General features: G+C 46.0%; 1 protein-coding gene across 3 annotated transcripts in view; it reads left to right on the top strand.

The window, feature by feature from the left end:
* The window catches only part of spryd3 (SPRY domain containing 3), a 343,426-nt gene extending 331,489 nt beyond the window's left edge, over positions 1-11,937 (top strand). For all 3 annotated transcript variants that reach the window (XM_085972663.1, XM_085972664.1, XM_085972662.1), the window contains 2 exons: positions 6,547-6,686; positions 8,759-11,937. In XM_085972663.1, coding sequence (XP_085828789.1) covers positions 6,547-6,686; positions 8,759-8,893 — 275 coding nt within the window. In that variant the 3' untranslated portion in view covers positions 8,894-11,937. The remainder of the gene's footprint in view (positions 1-6,546; positions 6,687-8,758) is intronic.
* The last annotated feature ends 2,782 nt before the right edge of the window (positions 11,938-14,719 follow it).

Below are 14,719 nucleotides of genomic sequence, written 5' to 3'. Positions count from 1 at the left end.
TACTGGGGGCCTCTGGGAATGTGTCAGTATTTACTGGGGGTCCCCGAGAGTGTGTCAGTATTTACTGGGGGCCTCTGGGAGTGTGTCAGTATTTACAGGGGGTCCCCGGGAGTGTGTCAGTATTTACTGGGGGCCTCTGGGAGTGTGTCAGTATTTACTGGGGGCCTCTGGGAGTGTGTCAGTATTTACTGGGGGACCCCGGGAGTGTGTCAGTATTTACTGGGGGACCCCGGGAGTGTGTCAGTATTTACTGGGGGACCCCGGGAGTGTGTCAGTATTTACTGGGGGCCTCTGGGAGTGTGTCAGTATTTACAGGGGGTCCCCGGGAGTGTGTCAGTATTTACAGGGGGACCCCGAGAGTGTGTCAGTATTTACAGGGGGACCCCGGGAGTGTGTCAGTATTTACTGGGGGCCTCTGGGAGTGTGTCAGTATTTACTGGGGGTCCCCGAGAGTGTGTCAGTATTTACTGGGGGCCTCTGGGAGTGTGTCAGTATTTACTGGGGGACCCCGAGAGTGTGCCAGTATTTACTGGGGGCCTCTGGGAGTGTGTCAGTATTTACTGGGGGACCCCGAGAGTGTGTCAGTATTTACTGGGGGCCTCTGGGAGTGTGTCAGTATTTACTGGGGGACCCCGAGAGTGTGTCAGTATTTACAGGGGGACCCCGAGAGTGTGTCAGTATTTACTGGGGGCCTCTGGGAGTGTGTCAGTATTTACAGGGGGCCTCTGGGAGTGTGTCAGTATTTACTGGGGGCCTCTGGGAGTGTGTCAGTATTTACTGGGGGACCCCGGGAGTGTGTCAGTATTTACTGGGGGACCCCGAGAGTGTGTCAGTATTTACAGGGGGCCTCTGGGAGTGTGTCAGTATTTACTGGGGGCCTCTGGGAGTGTGTCAGTATTTACAGGGGGACCCCGGGAGTGTGTCAGTATTTACTGGGGGACCCCGGGAGTGTGTCAGTATTTACAGGGGGTCCCCGGGAGTGTGTCAGTATTTACAGGGGGACCCCGAGAGTGTGTCAGTATTTACAGGGGGACCCCGGGAGTGTGTCAGTATTTACTGGGGGCCTCTGGGAGTGTGTCAGTATTTACTGGGGGTCCCCGAGAGTGTGTCAGTATTTACTGGGGGCCTCTGGGAGTGTGTCAGTATTTACTGGGGGACCCCGAGAGTGTGTCAGTATTTACTGGGGGCCTCTGGGAGTGTGTCAGTATTTACAGGGGGACCCCGGGAGTGTGTCAGTATTTACTGGGGGGCCTCTGGGAGTGTGTCAGTATTTACTGGGGGCCTCTGGGAGTGTGTCAGTATTTACTGGGGGCCTCTGGGAGTGTGTCAGTATTTACTGGGGGCCTCTGGGAGTGTGTCAGTATTTACAGGGGGACCCCGGGAGTGTGTCAGTATTTACTGGGGGACCCCGGGAGTGTGTCAGTATTTACTGGGGGACCCCGAGAGTGTGTCAGTATTTACTGGGGGCCTCCGGGAGTGTGTCAGTATTTACTGGGGGACCCCGGGAGTGTGTCAGTATTTACTGGGGGACCCCGAGAGTGTGTCAGTATTTACTGGGGGACCCCGAGAGTGTGTCAGTATTTACTGGGGGACCCCGGGAGTGTGTCAGTATTTACTGGGGGACCCCGAGAGTGTGTCAGTATTTACTGGGGGACCCCGGGAGTGTGTCAGTATTATAGGAGGGTCCTTAGGAGTGTCTCAGTATATACAGGGGGTCCTGGGAGTGTGTTAGTATTTGCAGAGGGCCCTTGGGAGTGTGTCAGTAATTGCAGAAGGTTCCTGGGAGTGTGTCGATGGCCCAGAACTTGGTGTCGGGGGCTTGCCGCGCGTGCAAGCCCCCGATGTGCACTTACCCGGCGCGCCGACATCTGAAACCTGGCCCTCAGTGGATTTCCTGTCAGTGGCCCGGTTCTGATGTCGGCGCGCTGTGCTAATCTGACCCAGCGGTGTAGTTAGTGCGATGTGCCGGCTGGGATCAGGTGAGCACTGTTCAGCCAATCAGGGGAGGGGAAACTTCATTCATAAGTTTGAGAGTAAGAACTGTCAAACTCATGAGAAGTACTGCACCCCAAAACACTCCTTAAACTTTAAATAAAATTTTTAAAAACATCCCAATCATTTAATTAAGTATAAATAAGTTTAAAAAAAAATTTAAACAATTTTTTTTTTTGAAAAAAATAAATTTTTAATATAAAGGTTCTAAAACTAAACTTACCTTATTGTAGATTCTTTAAAATAATAAACCTGTGGAAAAAAAAATTCTAAATTGCACTAAAACACCACTTACCTGTAAAAATAAATACTTACGTGTGCTTTTTACAAGCGTAAAGACCGGCGGCCTTTAGACATGCGCAAATCCCCCAAAACGGAGGAAATCCAAGACGCACGCGCTGCCCCCTACAGCGCACGCGCTAGCCTCTTCAACTCTTGGGTTGGAGGAGAGGAAATGCCGGTTTTCAGCGCATGCGCTGTGCATGCTGAAAACCGGCATTTCCTCCGGCCAGACGCGTGAGTACCCCTTCCGTACTCACGCGTTTGGGGAGGCATTACTGCCCCCATATTTACAGGGCAAATCACACCCTGCCAGTTACCATCCTATTGTCCTCCTCCCAGTTATCAGTTAAGTGGAAGGAGTCCATCAATGGTATCATCAAACAGAACCGACTCACCACTAAGCTGCTCATCAATGCTCAGTTCAGGTTCCACCAGACCCATTCGGCTCCAGACCTCATCACAGCCTTGATCCAGACGTAGGCACAAGAGCTGAATGCCAGAGAAGTGAGAGTGACTGCCCTCGACATCAGGGCAACATTTGACCGAGTGTGGCATCAGTAGCCCTAGAAACACTGAAGTCAGTGGGGATCAAAGGGAAAACCCTCGAGTGGTTTGGAGTCGCACCTGACATAAAGGCAGGTGGTTGTATCACACTGCCCTTACATTTCAGACTGTCTCCTGGCTGCCTTTGAGATTTTTAAACAGCCCTTTTGATATTTTCCAACTGTCTCTGCTCATAAGATTCTCTAACTGCTCCTTGGAACAGAACATCTCTCTCTTTTCCTACATTAATGTAGATTAAAATTCCTGAAATGTAATTCCACTGTGCACTGGGGCAGAAAATTCCAGCCTGACACTCCCTGTGATTGTTTCTTCAGCCTTTCGCAAAGCTTTTCACCAAGAGCCGTGTGGACTGAAACTGAAAGCCACAGGAATCGGGTGTAATGTGGATGTAGGACTGGATAAAAAATGAGGAAATGGGGTGGTGAGGGGGGTGGGGGTTACTGAGTGGAGCAATGCAGGTACATGATGCTTGGACCCCTGTTTCTTACTGACCTAAATGACCTGGATGCAGAAACCAAGTGATGATCGTCAACACTAAAGCTGGGCCCGTTTACAACCCAAAAAGAGCCCATTGCCCCTGTGCTCTCTCTCTGAAAGAGCTCAGTCCCATTCCCCTGCCCTTTCCCCATTGCCCCTGTGCTCTCTCTCTGAAAGAGCTCAGTCCCATTCCCCTGCCCTTTCCCCATTCCCCCATCGCCCCTGTGCTCTCTCTCTCTCTCTGAAAGAGCTCAGTCCCATTCCTCCGCCCTTTCCCCATTGGGCTGTTGCCCCTTGCCATTTCTTTATTTGACCCATTGTGTCTGTGCTGGATATCTTAGTCCTATTCCCCTGCCTTTTTTTTCTTCAACTATTTATTTACTTCCCTTTTAAATGCAATTATAGATTCTGCTTCCCCCACTGTTTCTGGCCGAACATTCCAAGTCCTAACAACGTTCTGTGTAATTCTCCTAGCCTCTCCCTTCCTTCTTTTGGTGATGACCTTAAATTTCTCCCCTCTAGTTACTGACCAGTGGAAATAGTTTTCCCCATTGACATTATCAAAACCCCTGGTAATTTTGGCCATATCTGTCAGAGCTCCTCTTAACCTTCTCTGTTCTAATGAAAAGAGCCCCAGAGTCTCTGGTCTCTCCTCATAACTAAAGCCTCTCATCCCTGGTATCTTAGAGCACCTTCTCCATAGCCTTGACATCCTTCCTAAAGTAAGGCACCAAAACTGGGCCCAATATTCTACTGTGGCCTGACCGATGATTTGTGACGGGATAGATGACATAGGAACATTGAATGGAACATGGACATAGAAATTTACAATGGGAAAATTGACAGAAGTGTGAACAAAGAAGTGACATCAGGAAGTAAGGTTTGCAGACTGGAATTGTGTGCAGATGTAAATTTTTGATGTAATATATGGTTATAATGTAAGATTTTTAATTACATAGAATGTACAGCACAGAAACAGGCCATTCGGCCCAACAGGTCTATGCCGGTGTTTATGCTCCACACGAGCATCTTCCCACCTTACTTCAGCTAAGCTCATCAGCATATCCTTCTATTCCTTTCTCCCTATGTGTTTGTGTAGCTTGAACTTAAATGTATACTATTCACCTCAACTACTCCCTATGGTAGCAAGTTCCACATTCTCACCACTCTCTGGGTAAAGACGTTTCCCCTGAATTCCCTATTGGATTTATTAGTGACCATTTTATATTGATGGCCCCTAGTTCTGGTCACCCCCACAAGTGGAAACACCTTCTCTACGTCTACCCTAGCGATCCCCTTCATAATCGGATCACCCCTCAGTTTTCTCTTTTCTCTGTTCAGTCTTTCCTGATAGGTATAACCTCGCAGTTCTGGTCTCATTATAGTAAATCTTTTTTACACCTTTTATATCTTTTTTATAATATGGAGCTCAGAACTGTTGTCTTATAATACTCCTGTGAAGCGCCATTACTACGTTAAAGGTGCTATATAAACATAAAATGTTGTTTTTCACAACAAGTTTAGCATAACTCCCCTACTTTTCAATTCTATCCCTCTAGAAATGAACCCCAGTGCTTGGTTTGCCTTTTTTATGGCCTTATTAACCTGTGTTGCTACTTTTAGTGATTTGTGTATCTGTACCCCCAGATCCCTCTGCTCCTCTACACCATTTCGACACTTACTTTTCAAGGAGTATGTAGCCTCCTTATTCTTCCTACCAAAATGTAGCACCTCACACTTAATCTATATTGAAGTTAATTTGCCAATTACACATCCATTCTGCAAGTTTATTAATGTCTTCCTGTAGTTTATCGCAGTCCTCCGCTGTGTTAACTGTACCCCCCAATTTGGTGTCAGCTGCAAATTTTGAAGTTGTGCTTCCGATTCCCGAGCCCAAATCGTTTATGTAAATGGTGAGCAACAGTGGTCCCAGCACCAATCCTTGTGGAGCATGAATAGGAAGTCTGTTATATACATATATAATAAATAAATATATATATATATATAGGGTGTGTAATATATGGATATAATGTAAGATTTTTAATATAGATAGATTATATAAAGAGTGAAGAGCAATGGTCTCAACACTGACCCTGGGGGACACCACTGGTTACTTCCCTCCACTCCGAGAAACCAGTAGTTTTACCTTTAACCAACTTCCTATCCATGCTGCCACATTCACTTTAATATTGTTATACGGTACTGTTGTATTCCTTTTGCCCTGTGTTGCTAAGGAGATAGAGTGTGATTTTAAAATTTAAAGAGCTGCCTTGCCGATCGCAGAGATTGGGGGGGGGGGGCGTTAATCCTGCTGGGAGCTCACTGCCAACATTCAACTTAGCCTGATCTTGCAAGGTTTGCGGGCTCGGTACGGAGGCACTTCTCCTTTCCACTATTTGCCGTGTCCCATAGACGGTCAGTTCTTTCCACTGCTTCTGTAGAATACCGGCACACCAGTAGATGGAGGTCCTGCCTGACTTACTTTGTGTGGGAACCCCACCACAGAACAAATATCCATGCCTTTGTGTCTTATGGACAATTATATCTGGGGCTCCTATTTTAAAACAAAACTTGCTGAGAGTTGAAATGTATTCTACATTGCTGTCACCTAGCAAGACAACACATTTCGGGCCATGATAGAGGCCGTCTGACTTTGCAAGAAGCCTTCTTACAAATATAAAAGCAGAATATGGGACAACATTTCCACTTGGAATGACCTTCATAACTTTACCAAATATTGACTGGAACAAGCGAGGATTTGCTTTTCTGTGGGTCTGTCCTATCCAGACCAACAGGGGTCACCCTTCCCTTCAGAGTGCTAGTTAGGATTGTGACTAGGATCTTATATAGGCACACTCCTTATGGTGTGTGATCAATGTATCCATTCCAAGAAAGAGGAAAACCCTACAGGAAGTTATTCCATTGCAACTTTTGAGTCCAAGTCTTTGGCTGAAATGTCATGAAATAATCATGCTTCAATCCCCAAAAATTTAACGAAACAGGGTATACATAGCAACCACCTTCTATAACATAAGTGCCTGTCATCTATAGATCCTGTTTCATATTGCTATGTCATTGACTAATGGATCCAGTCCAAGTTTGATGAAGCATTACTGTGGCCTATCTGTTGCCAGTCATGCCATACTCCTAATTCCTGTTGTCGTTTGACAGTGTGCCTGTATCTTTCTCTCCAAGTACTTCATCCTGACTGACGTTCATTTCTTTCCACAGCTGACAGTGATGACTGTGTTGATGCTGCAGAAGTGAAGCCCAAGCAGAGACATGTGAGGAACATCATGTATTTTAATGATGAGGATGAAGAGGACGAAGGAGAGGAAATGGAACAAGAATATGATGGAAAGAAAGTAACGGTACAAAGGCACTTCTCCTTTCCACTGTTTGCTGTGTCCCGCAGACAGTCAGTTCTTTCCACTGCTTCTGTAGAATACTGTGCCTAGCAGGCCGGAAGGGAATGAGGAATAGTTGGAGCTGAGTTATGTCCCTGGCACATTTGAGTTAGTAGGCAGTCCTGGGACTTGTGAATGGAACACCATGACTTCTATACTAACACACTGGTATTTCCTACCTTTTTGTATAGTCATCTCTCTCTCACCTTCTTGGTTCCTCCCACTGTACATCATTGGCTGAACAAGAGGTAATGTACTCCCCTCTGATGGACACGTTTGTCTTCTGACAGTGCCAACAGACAATGTGCAGCAGTGATCTGGATCGACTGTTGTCTCTGCTCCTTCCAGGCTACTTGTCTAACCTCCCCAGATGAGCTGGCTAAAATTAAACGTCACTGTGAATGGAATCACGGGAGATGGTCCTGTTCCTGAACTGAGTTCTGATGTTATGATCTACTTTTTGAAATGTGAGAAAGTTCCTGTGGAGTCAAGAGGATAGACCCAGTAGCTCAAGTGATGTACAGAAAGATTTTCTGCTTATTATCCTGGGCTTGCTGTCAGAAACCTACCCAGATGTCAGGGCCACTTGAAGATAGTTCTGGGAGCAGAAGTAGCTGAGACTCGCCTTTGTCAGTAATGAAAAATACAGAAGCCAAAGTAGTTTGCGTAGGAGGGGCAGTAAAGACCCTGCAATGCCATGGGCCACAGTGCAGCAGTAAAAGAGATGATGTCAATCAGGAAGTTATGATTAGATGATGTCAAATTTGGTTTTAAAAGCCTGCAGATTGTAGGAGCGAAGGGAGGAGTTCCATAGTTTGGAGGTTCTAGGAAAGAATAAGGTAGAGTAGGAGGCAGTGCGATAAGTCTTGATGTCAACACAGTTGTGGTATCGATAAAAGAAAGACGAGCAAGATTGCAGTGAAGAGAGAGAATGACAGCTGTAGGTGGGGAAAGGATTCCCCATCAGTCAAACTTGGTTTTCTCTTCTATCCTGTGCAGAAGCAAGAAAATCTTGCCCAGATTTGGAGTGTTATTCAAGCCATGGAATTATTATCTTTATAAAGAACTGAGTACAGTAAAATGTCAGCCGTGGCTCAGTGGGCAGCACCCTCGCCTCTGAGTCAGAAGGTTGTGGGTTCAAGTCCCACTCCAGAGACTGGAGCACAAAATCCAGGCTGACACTCCCAGTGCAGTACTGAGGGAGTTGGAGGTACCGTCTTTTCGATAAGACGTTAAACCGAGGCTCCGCCTGCCCTCTCAGGTGGACATAAAAGATCCCAAAACATTATTTTGAAGAAGAGCAGGGGAGTTATCCCTGGTGTCCTGGTCAATATTTATCCCTGACCCAACATCACTGAAATAGATTAATGTGGCACTCATCTTACTGCTGTTTTTGAGACCTTGCTGTGTGCTGCATTCTCTTACAGTGAAACAGTGACTAACTTCATAGTGAAACATATTGGGATTTGTTGAGAGCGCTAATCAGGCACTACATAAATGTAAATGTTATCTTGTAAGAAAACAAAACTGAAAGATTAATATTCACCTTTGAACTGTACCCCAGTGGGAGCCAGGGCCTCCATGAGAGGGAGAGAATTTGGAAACCCAGCGTTTTTTGCGAGAGGTGGCCGTGAGTCATGTAGACTACAGTTAACTTGTCTTGCACTGATGAATCAGGTTACTGACTGAATTCTCCCAGGATCACACATCAACTGTGGGCACATCAGGACATTAATGGGTTGGGTAAATCCAACCCCAGTCCACATCCTTTTCTCCACAAAATCACATTTTGCTTCATCGACACACTGTACCTCTAGGATACCCAGGACTGCTGTGGGTTACAGGCTATACTGCTTTAATTTTTCAGAATAAAACTGATGTTTGATCATGAGTTGAGGGAAGCACTTTCCAGTCAGAGCAGTACGCCAATTGTCAAAGTGTTGAAGCCTGAATTGAGATCGCCCATTTCTGTTGTAGCCGTGTTTACAGTGTCCCTCACGCCCCAGTGCAAATTTTAATTTGAAAATCTCTTTCAGGTATTTTTTACTCGAAATGGAAAGATAATTGGCAGGAAAGAAGCACCAGTGCCGTCTGGAGGATTCTACCCCACCATCGGAATGCTTAGCAATGGAGAGAAGGTTAAAGTCGACCTGCATCCTTTGAGCGGCTGAGCAGTCCATCCACTTCTTACTGAACACAGCAGGCAAACGCATGCTCTTCTTCCTACTGCCATCTACTGGCTATTTGTGGTATAGCCTGTAACACCACAGAGGGTGCACAATATTGACCGTTATATTTGGCCAATTTATGTAACTCTGCTATTCCATTGGTGTATTTAACAAACGGTTATATAGGACAAGTGTCTAGTCTGATTGTTTTCCTTCAATATCTGTTAAATCCTGCTTTAAAACACTAAAAATCCGTTGCTGCTTTCAAATCTTTTGCAGCTACTATAATCCAATATTATTGATTACCTCAATTGCACGCCCTTGACATTTGATAAGAACACTCCCTGATGCTGCTCTCTACCTGCACATCCAGAGCTATTAAACAATCAATATGAGACGGCAAATCGTAAAATGATCCAAATTCATTTCCTCCTTGTTTGCTGTCTGCAAGCTGCTTTCTGAGGAATGTTTTCAAGGAGCCTGCTCCTGTCTCAGTACAGCTCTCGAGTGTTCTGTAACCAGCAGAATACAAACTCACTAGGTCTTGGTCTGGGATCCCATGATCATCAGAGAGCATGCAGATGTGAACTGTTCTCTCCCCACACCAAGTTCTGTGTACAGTGCCTTACCCACACTACTACAGGGCTGGTATTCCTACCTGTTATTAGCATCAGTGTGTTAGCAATCATTACAATCCACCTACCACAAAGTAAGGTAAGTGATCCAGCTAGGAAATCCCCGGGAACACTTGTCCCTTTAGGTTGGTATTGATCTTTCTGTCACAAGTGAGCACTCCTGTTCTTTCCTTCTATTCCACTGTTGGCACCTGTCAGTCTGCACTGTTAAAATGTCACCAGTACTACACTGCTTCTCAGCTTATAGACCTGACCTTTCTTTGGTGTATCTGCACTGTGCTGGGGAAGATGTGAAGCCTTAGTCAGAATGTTTGTGTTGCTATTGGAGGATGTAGATACAATTACTGTACATTAAAAACATTCTGGGGGGATCTGAAGTCCTTGTCACTGAACCCTGATAGTATCAGGGTGGTGTGATATAGAAGAGGAGTTATATGATACAGAACTAAAGCTGCAGATGTTGCTGCCTAAACTAGTATATGGAGACCTCATTCATAGAGGACACTGTCCAAAGAACATCAGCATTTCACAAAAGGTTTGTTCCTCTTCAGACTGAACTGAGCTCAGGTGCTTGTTGTGTCTGTAACACGTTCTCCACACGTTACTTCCACACTGTCCTCACCCTGCGAACAGAATGTTATAAAGTAACTCCAACACTTAGTCCACTCGCATCTCACCCACGTCCACTAAATAAACTTCATGAAGCTTTTGCAACTCAAAGTTTTCCTTTAGTTCTCAAATGTTGAGATGTGCAGAATTGCTGTGTTTCTCAAGCCCCTTTACGCTCTACTAATGCCGCAGCTTCCTGCCGTGTGATAAATTTGCCACATTTGCTAATGTTTGGCAAGTTTGCCTTGGGAGCCCATGGCACCAACATAATATAACAGCTCTCAGCATCATTCTGTCTGCCACTGCTATCTGGCATTTTAAAATAAAAAATGATGACATGAAGTGGTGGGGGGTGTGAGGGTGAGAGGTAGCCACTGACCCTAACGCTGTCCAGCAGGGGTGAACAGGTGCAGGGACCTTGGCTGAGTTCTCCACCCCACTAGCCAGGGTGCTAAGGACAATGAATGCTCCCACTGCTGTCAGGATTAGATCACCTAACTCGGCACAGAGCAGTGTGCGCTCAGAATTTAGAACCTTAATCCCCATTAGTGAGATTTTCAAGTTTGTGAATAAAATTTCCTGCAAAGAGTCGAAAGCTTCATGTGAGGACATGAATGGTATTAAAGTGCATTTCAGATCTATTCTAGATTAGGTTAGCAGACATGTTATAAAATTAAACTTAGAACAAAGTACTATCATATTCTGTATCTCATCCCACACATGTAGCACAGGCAGAATACGTGGAGTTTGCCTGGATTGTGAGTGAGAGCTACATTAACTTGAATCAGGAGTTGCACAGACTTTCACTCCTACCCTCCCCCCTCCCAACATACTTCCAAAATAATTTCAATATTCAGAACCTGACAGGGCTAAAACATCACATGTGGGATAAAATAATGTGGTTTGTGTCGAACTGAGACAGATAGAGGCAGTGCCGCCGGTATCGGGGAGTCCATGGGCTATGTCGGCACTTAAGGCATTTAAAAAGCAGCTTCTCCCTCCACTTTAACCACTGGGGAGGGAGCAACAGCAATACAGAGCTGGCGTGGACCCAGCTAAAGGCCTCATAGTCCAAACCACTCTTCTTTTTCCTCCCTAGGCCACGTTTTCATTTCTTTGCCCGATGTGGGTTTTCTGCAGCTCCCCCGAGCACCCCCCCCCCCCCCCAACCCTTGTTTGAGGTGATGGTGAACTTGTCCAATTATGGGCCCTGTTTGTGCTGTGGACCCATGTTCAGTAGTAGCAGGTTTGACACTTTGTAAACATATTTGATGTTGGACCTTTCCAGCCAGTGGACAGAGGAGATGTTTATCCACCAGTTTGAGCTGGATCTGATGACCCACTGCACGACCAGCCCTTTACTATGGTTGTCCTATAGATTGAGCATGTGATCAGGTGACGATGAGCTGTTTTGCTTTACTCGCCGTGTACTGCAAGCATTGCACTGAGGTAAAGGGACTTTTGAGTGGAAAGTATTTAATTTCTATGTCCTGAAAACAATTGGATTCTTGAGTGATTTCTGTAACAATTCTGTGTGTTAAACTGAGGTTTCCTGAAAGGGGCTAAAACACTGAGTTCAAAGTAAAAAATGGTTCCAATTTCTCCCACCTGAGCTGTGATATAATTTGAGTGATTGTAAATTGCTTATTGATTGTGGATATGTTAGAGAAATGACCTTTGACACATGGCAGTCTCCTACCAGCTCTTTTGTACCAAGAATCGACCTTGTGCACTATATTATATCAAAGATATGTACATAATTCAGATGTTTATATGCTTTAATTAAAATAGATATTTCCATAATTGTGTGTTCTTTTCTCTGGTCCCACAGTGGGTGATGATCCTTGTTACTGTGTGAAGTATATCAGAGCTGCTGCTGTAATACAGGCTGTGTGACAGCTTTGCTTAGCGTCAGAAGGTTGTGGGTTTAAGTCCCACTTCAGAGACTTGAGCACATAAACCAGGCCGACACTCCCAGTGTAGTACTGAGGGAGTGCTGCACTGTTGGAGGTGCCATCTTTCTGATGAGATGTTAAACCGAGGCCCCGTCTGCCCTCTCAGATGGATGTTAAAGATCCCATGGCACTAGGAGCAGAGGAGTCCTCAACCATAGGATGTACGGCACAGGAACAGGCCATTCGGCCCAACCAGTCCATGCTGGTGTTTATGCTTCACTCGAGCCTCCTCCCGTCTTTCCTCATCTAAATCTATCAGCATAACCCTCTATTCCCTTCTCCCTCATATGCTTGTCCAGCCTCCCCTTAAATGCATCCATACTATTCGCCTCAACCACTCCCTGTGGGAGCGAGTTCCACATTCTCACCACTCTCTGGTAAAGAAGTTCCTTCTCAATTCCCTATTGGATTTCTTGGTGACTATCTTATATTGATGGCCTCTAGTTATGCTCTTCCCCACAAGTGGAAACATTCTCTCTGTATCCACTCTATCAAAACCTTTCATAATTTTAAAGACCTCTATTAGGTCACCCCTCAGCCTTTTTTCATGAGAAAAGAGACCCAGCCTTTCCTGATATGTATACCCTCGCATTTCTGGTATCATCCTTGTAAATCATACAGGTGAGGGCGATGATTTCTCTGGGGAGTACAGCCAGAGTCAAGTTCACGGCACCACTGGTGGCTCAGCTGCACAAGGGGGGAGGAGGAGGAAGATCAGGAAAGCAATAGAGATAGGAGATTCGATAGTTAGGGGAGCAGACAGGTGTTTTTGCGGTCGCAGATGTGACTCCAGGATGGTATGTTGCCTCCCTGGTGCCAGGGTCAAGGATGTCCCTGAGCGGCTGCAGGACATTGAGGGTGGAGGGTGAACAGCCAGAGGTCGTGGTCCGTATCAACGACATAGGTAGAAAGAGGGATGAGGTCCTGCAAGCGGATTTTAGGGAGCTAGGAAAGAGATTAAAAAGCAGGACCTCAAAGTAATCTCCAGGTTACTCCCGGTGCCACGAGTATAGAGCAGATGAATGCGTGGCTGAAGAGATAGTATAGTGCAGGAGGGAGGGCTTTAGATTCCTGGGACAGGTTCTGGGGGAGGTGGGACCTGTACAGGCCGGATGTTGCACCTCAACAGAGCCAGGACCAATACCCTCGTGGGGAGGGGGGGGGGGGGGTTTAAACTAATTTGGCAGGGGGATGGGCACCAGGATGGAGCATTAGAGGAGAAACAAGGTGCCCAAAGGACTAGGAGAGACAGATAGCACAGGAGTAAGAAATAGTACGGTATTCACACACAATCACACAGAATCCCCACAGTGCAGATAGAGGCCATTTCGGCCCATCGAGCCTGCACCGACACATATCCCACCCTATCCCCGTAACCCCACGTATTTAATCCCCTAACACTAAGGGTCAATTTATCATAGTCAAATCAACCTAACCCGCACATCTTTGGACTGTGGGAGGAAACCGGAGCACCCGGAGGAAACCCACGCAGACACAGGGAGAATGTGCAAACTCCACACAGACAGTCGCCCGAGGCCAGATTTGAACCCGGGTCCCTGGCGCTGTGAGGCAACAGTGCTAACCACTATGCCACCGTGCCCCCCTTAGTGGGGTCAGACTAAGAGAATACAAGAAGGTCTAAGATCGGTTTACAGTGCATGTGTGTAAACGTATGAAGCAAATAGCTACATGGGAATATGATGATGTGGAGACCTGGCTCAAAAAAGGGCAGCATTGGGCAGTGAATATTCCTCGATATAAGGTGTTCAGGAAAGATAGAGAAGGAAAGATAGGAGGTAGGTGGCAGTATTGATTAAGGAGAATGTTACAGTGCTGGAGAGAGAGGATGTCCTGGAAGGGTCAAGGACAGAATCTATTTGGTTAGAATTAAGAAACACTAGAGGTGCCATTACACTACTAGGTGTATTCTATAGGCCACCAACTAGTGGGAAGGATACAGAGGAGCAAATTTGCAGGGAAATTACAGAGCTGCAAGAACTATAGAATAGTGATAATGGGGGACTTCAATTATCCTAATATAGACTGGGATAGTAATAATGTAAAGGGCAGAGAGGGGTAAACAATTCTGAAGCGTGTTCAGGAGAACTTCCTTGATCAGTACATTTCCGGCCCAATGAGGAAGGAGGCATTGCTGGATCTGGTTCTGGGGAATGAGGTGGGTCAAGTATCATTAGGGAAACATTTAGGGAACAGTGATCATAGTATCATAAGGTTTAGATTAGCTATGGAAAAGGACAAGGCGCAATCGAGAGTAAAAATACTTAATTGGAGGAGGGCCAGTTTCAGTGGGTTGAGAATAGATCTGACAGTAAACTGGAATCAAAGATTAGCAGGCAAAACTGCAATTGAACAATGGGCTGCCTTTAAAGAGGCAATGGTTTGGGTGCAGTTGAGGTACATTCCCACGAGGGGGAAAGGTAGGGCAACCAAAGCCAGAGCTCCCTGGATGACGAAAGAGATAGAGAGTAAGATGACGCAGAAAACGGGGGCGTATGACAAATGTCAGGTTGAGAATACAAATGAGAACCAGGCTGAATATAGAAAGTTCATAGGGGAAGTGAAAAAGGAGGGGCAAAGAGAGAGAGTATGAGTATAGACTGGCAGCTAAC

Source organism: Somniosus microcephalus, chromosome 33 (genome assembly GCF_052327205.1).
Source record: "Somniosus microcephalus isolate GS21.2 chromosome 33, FLI_Smic_1.0, whole genome shotgun sequence".
NCBI lineage: Eukaryota > Metazoa > Chordata > Chondrichthyes > Squaliformes > Somniosidae > Somniosus > Somniosus microcephalus.
The sequence above is the reverse complement of the archived record's forward strand: the minus strand, read 5'-3'. Positions and strand labels throughout refer to the sequence as shown.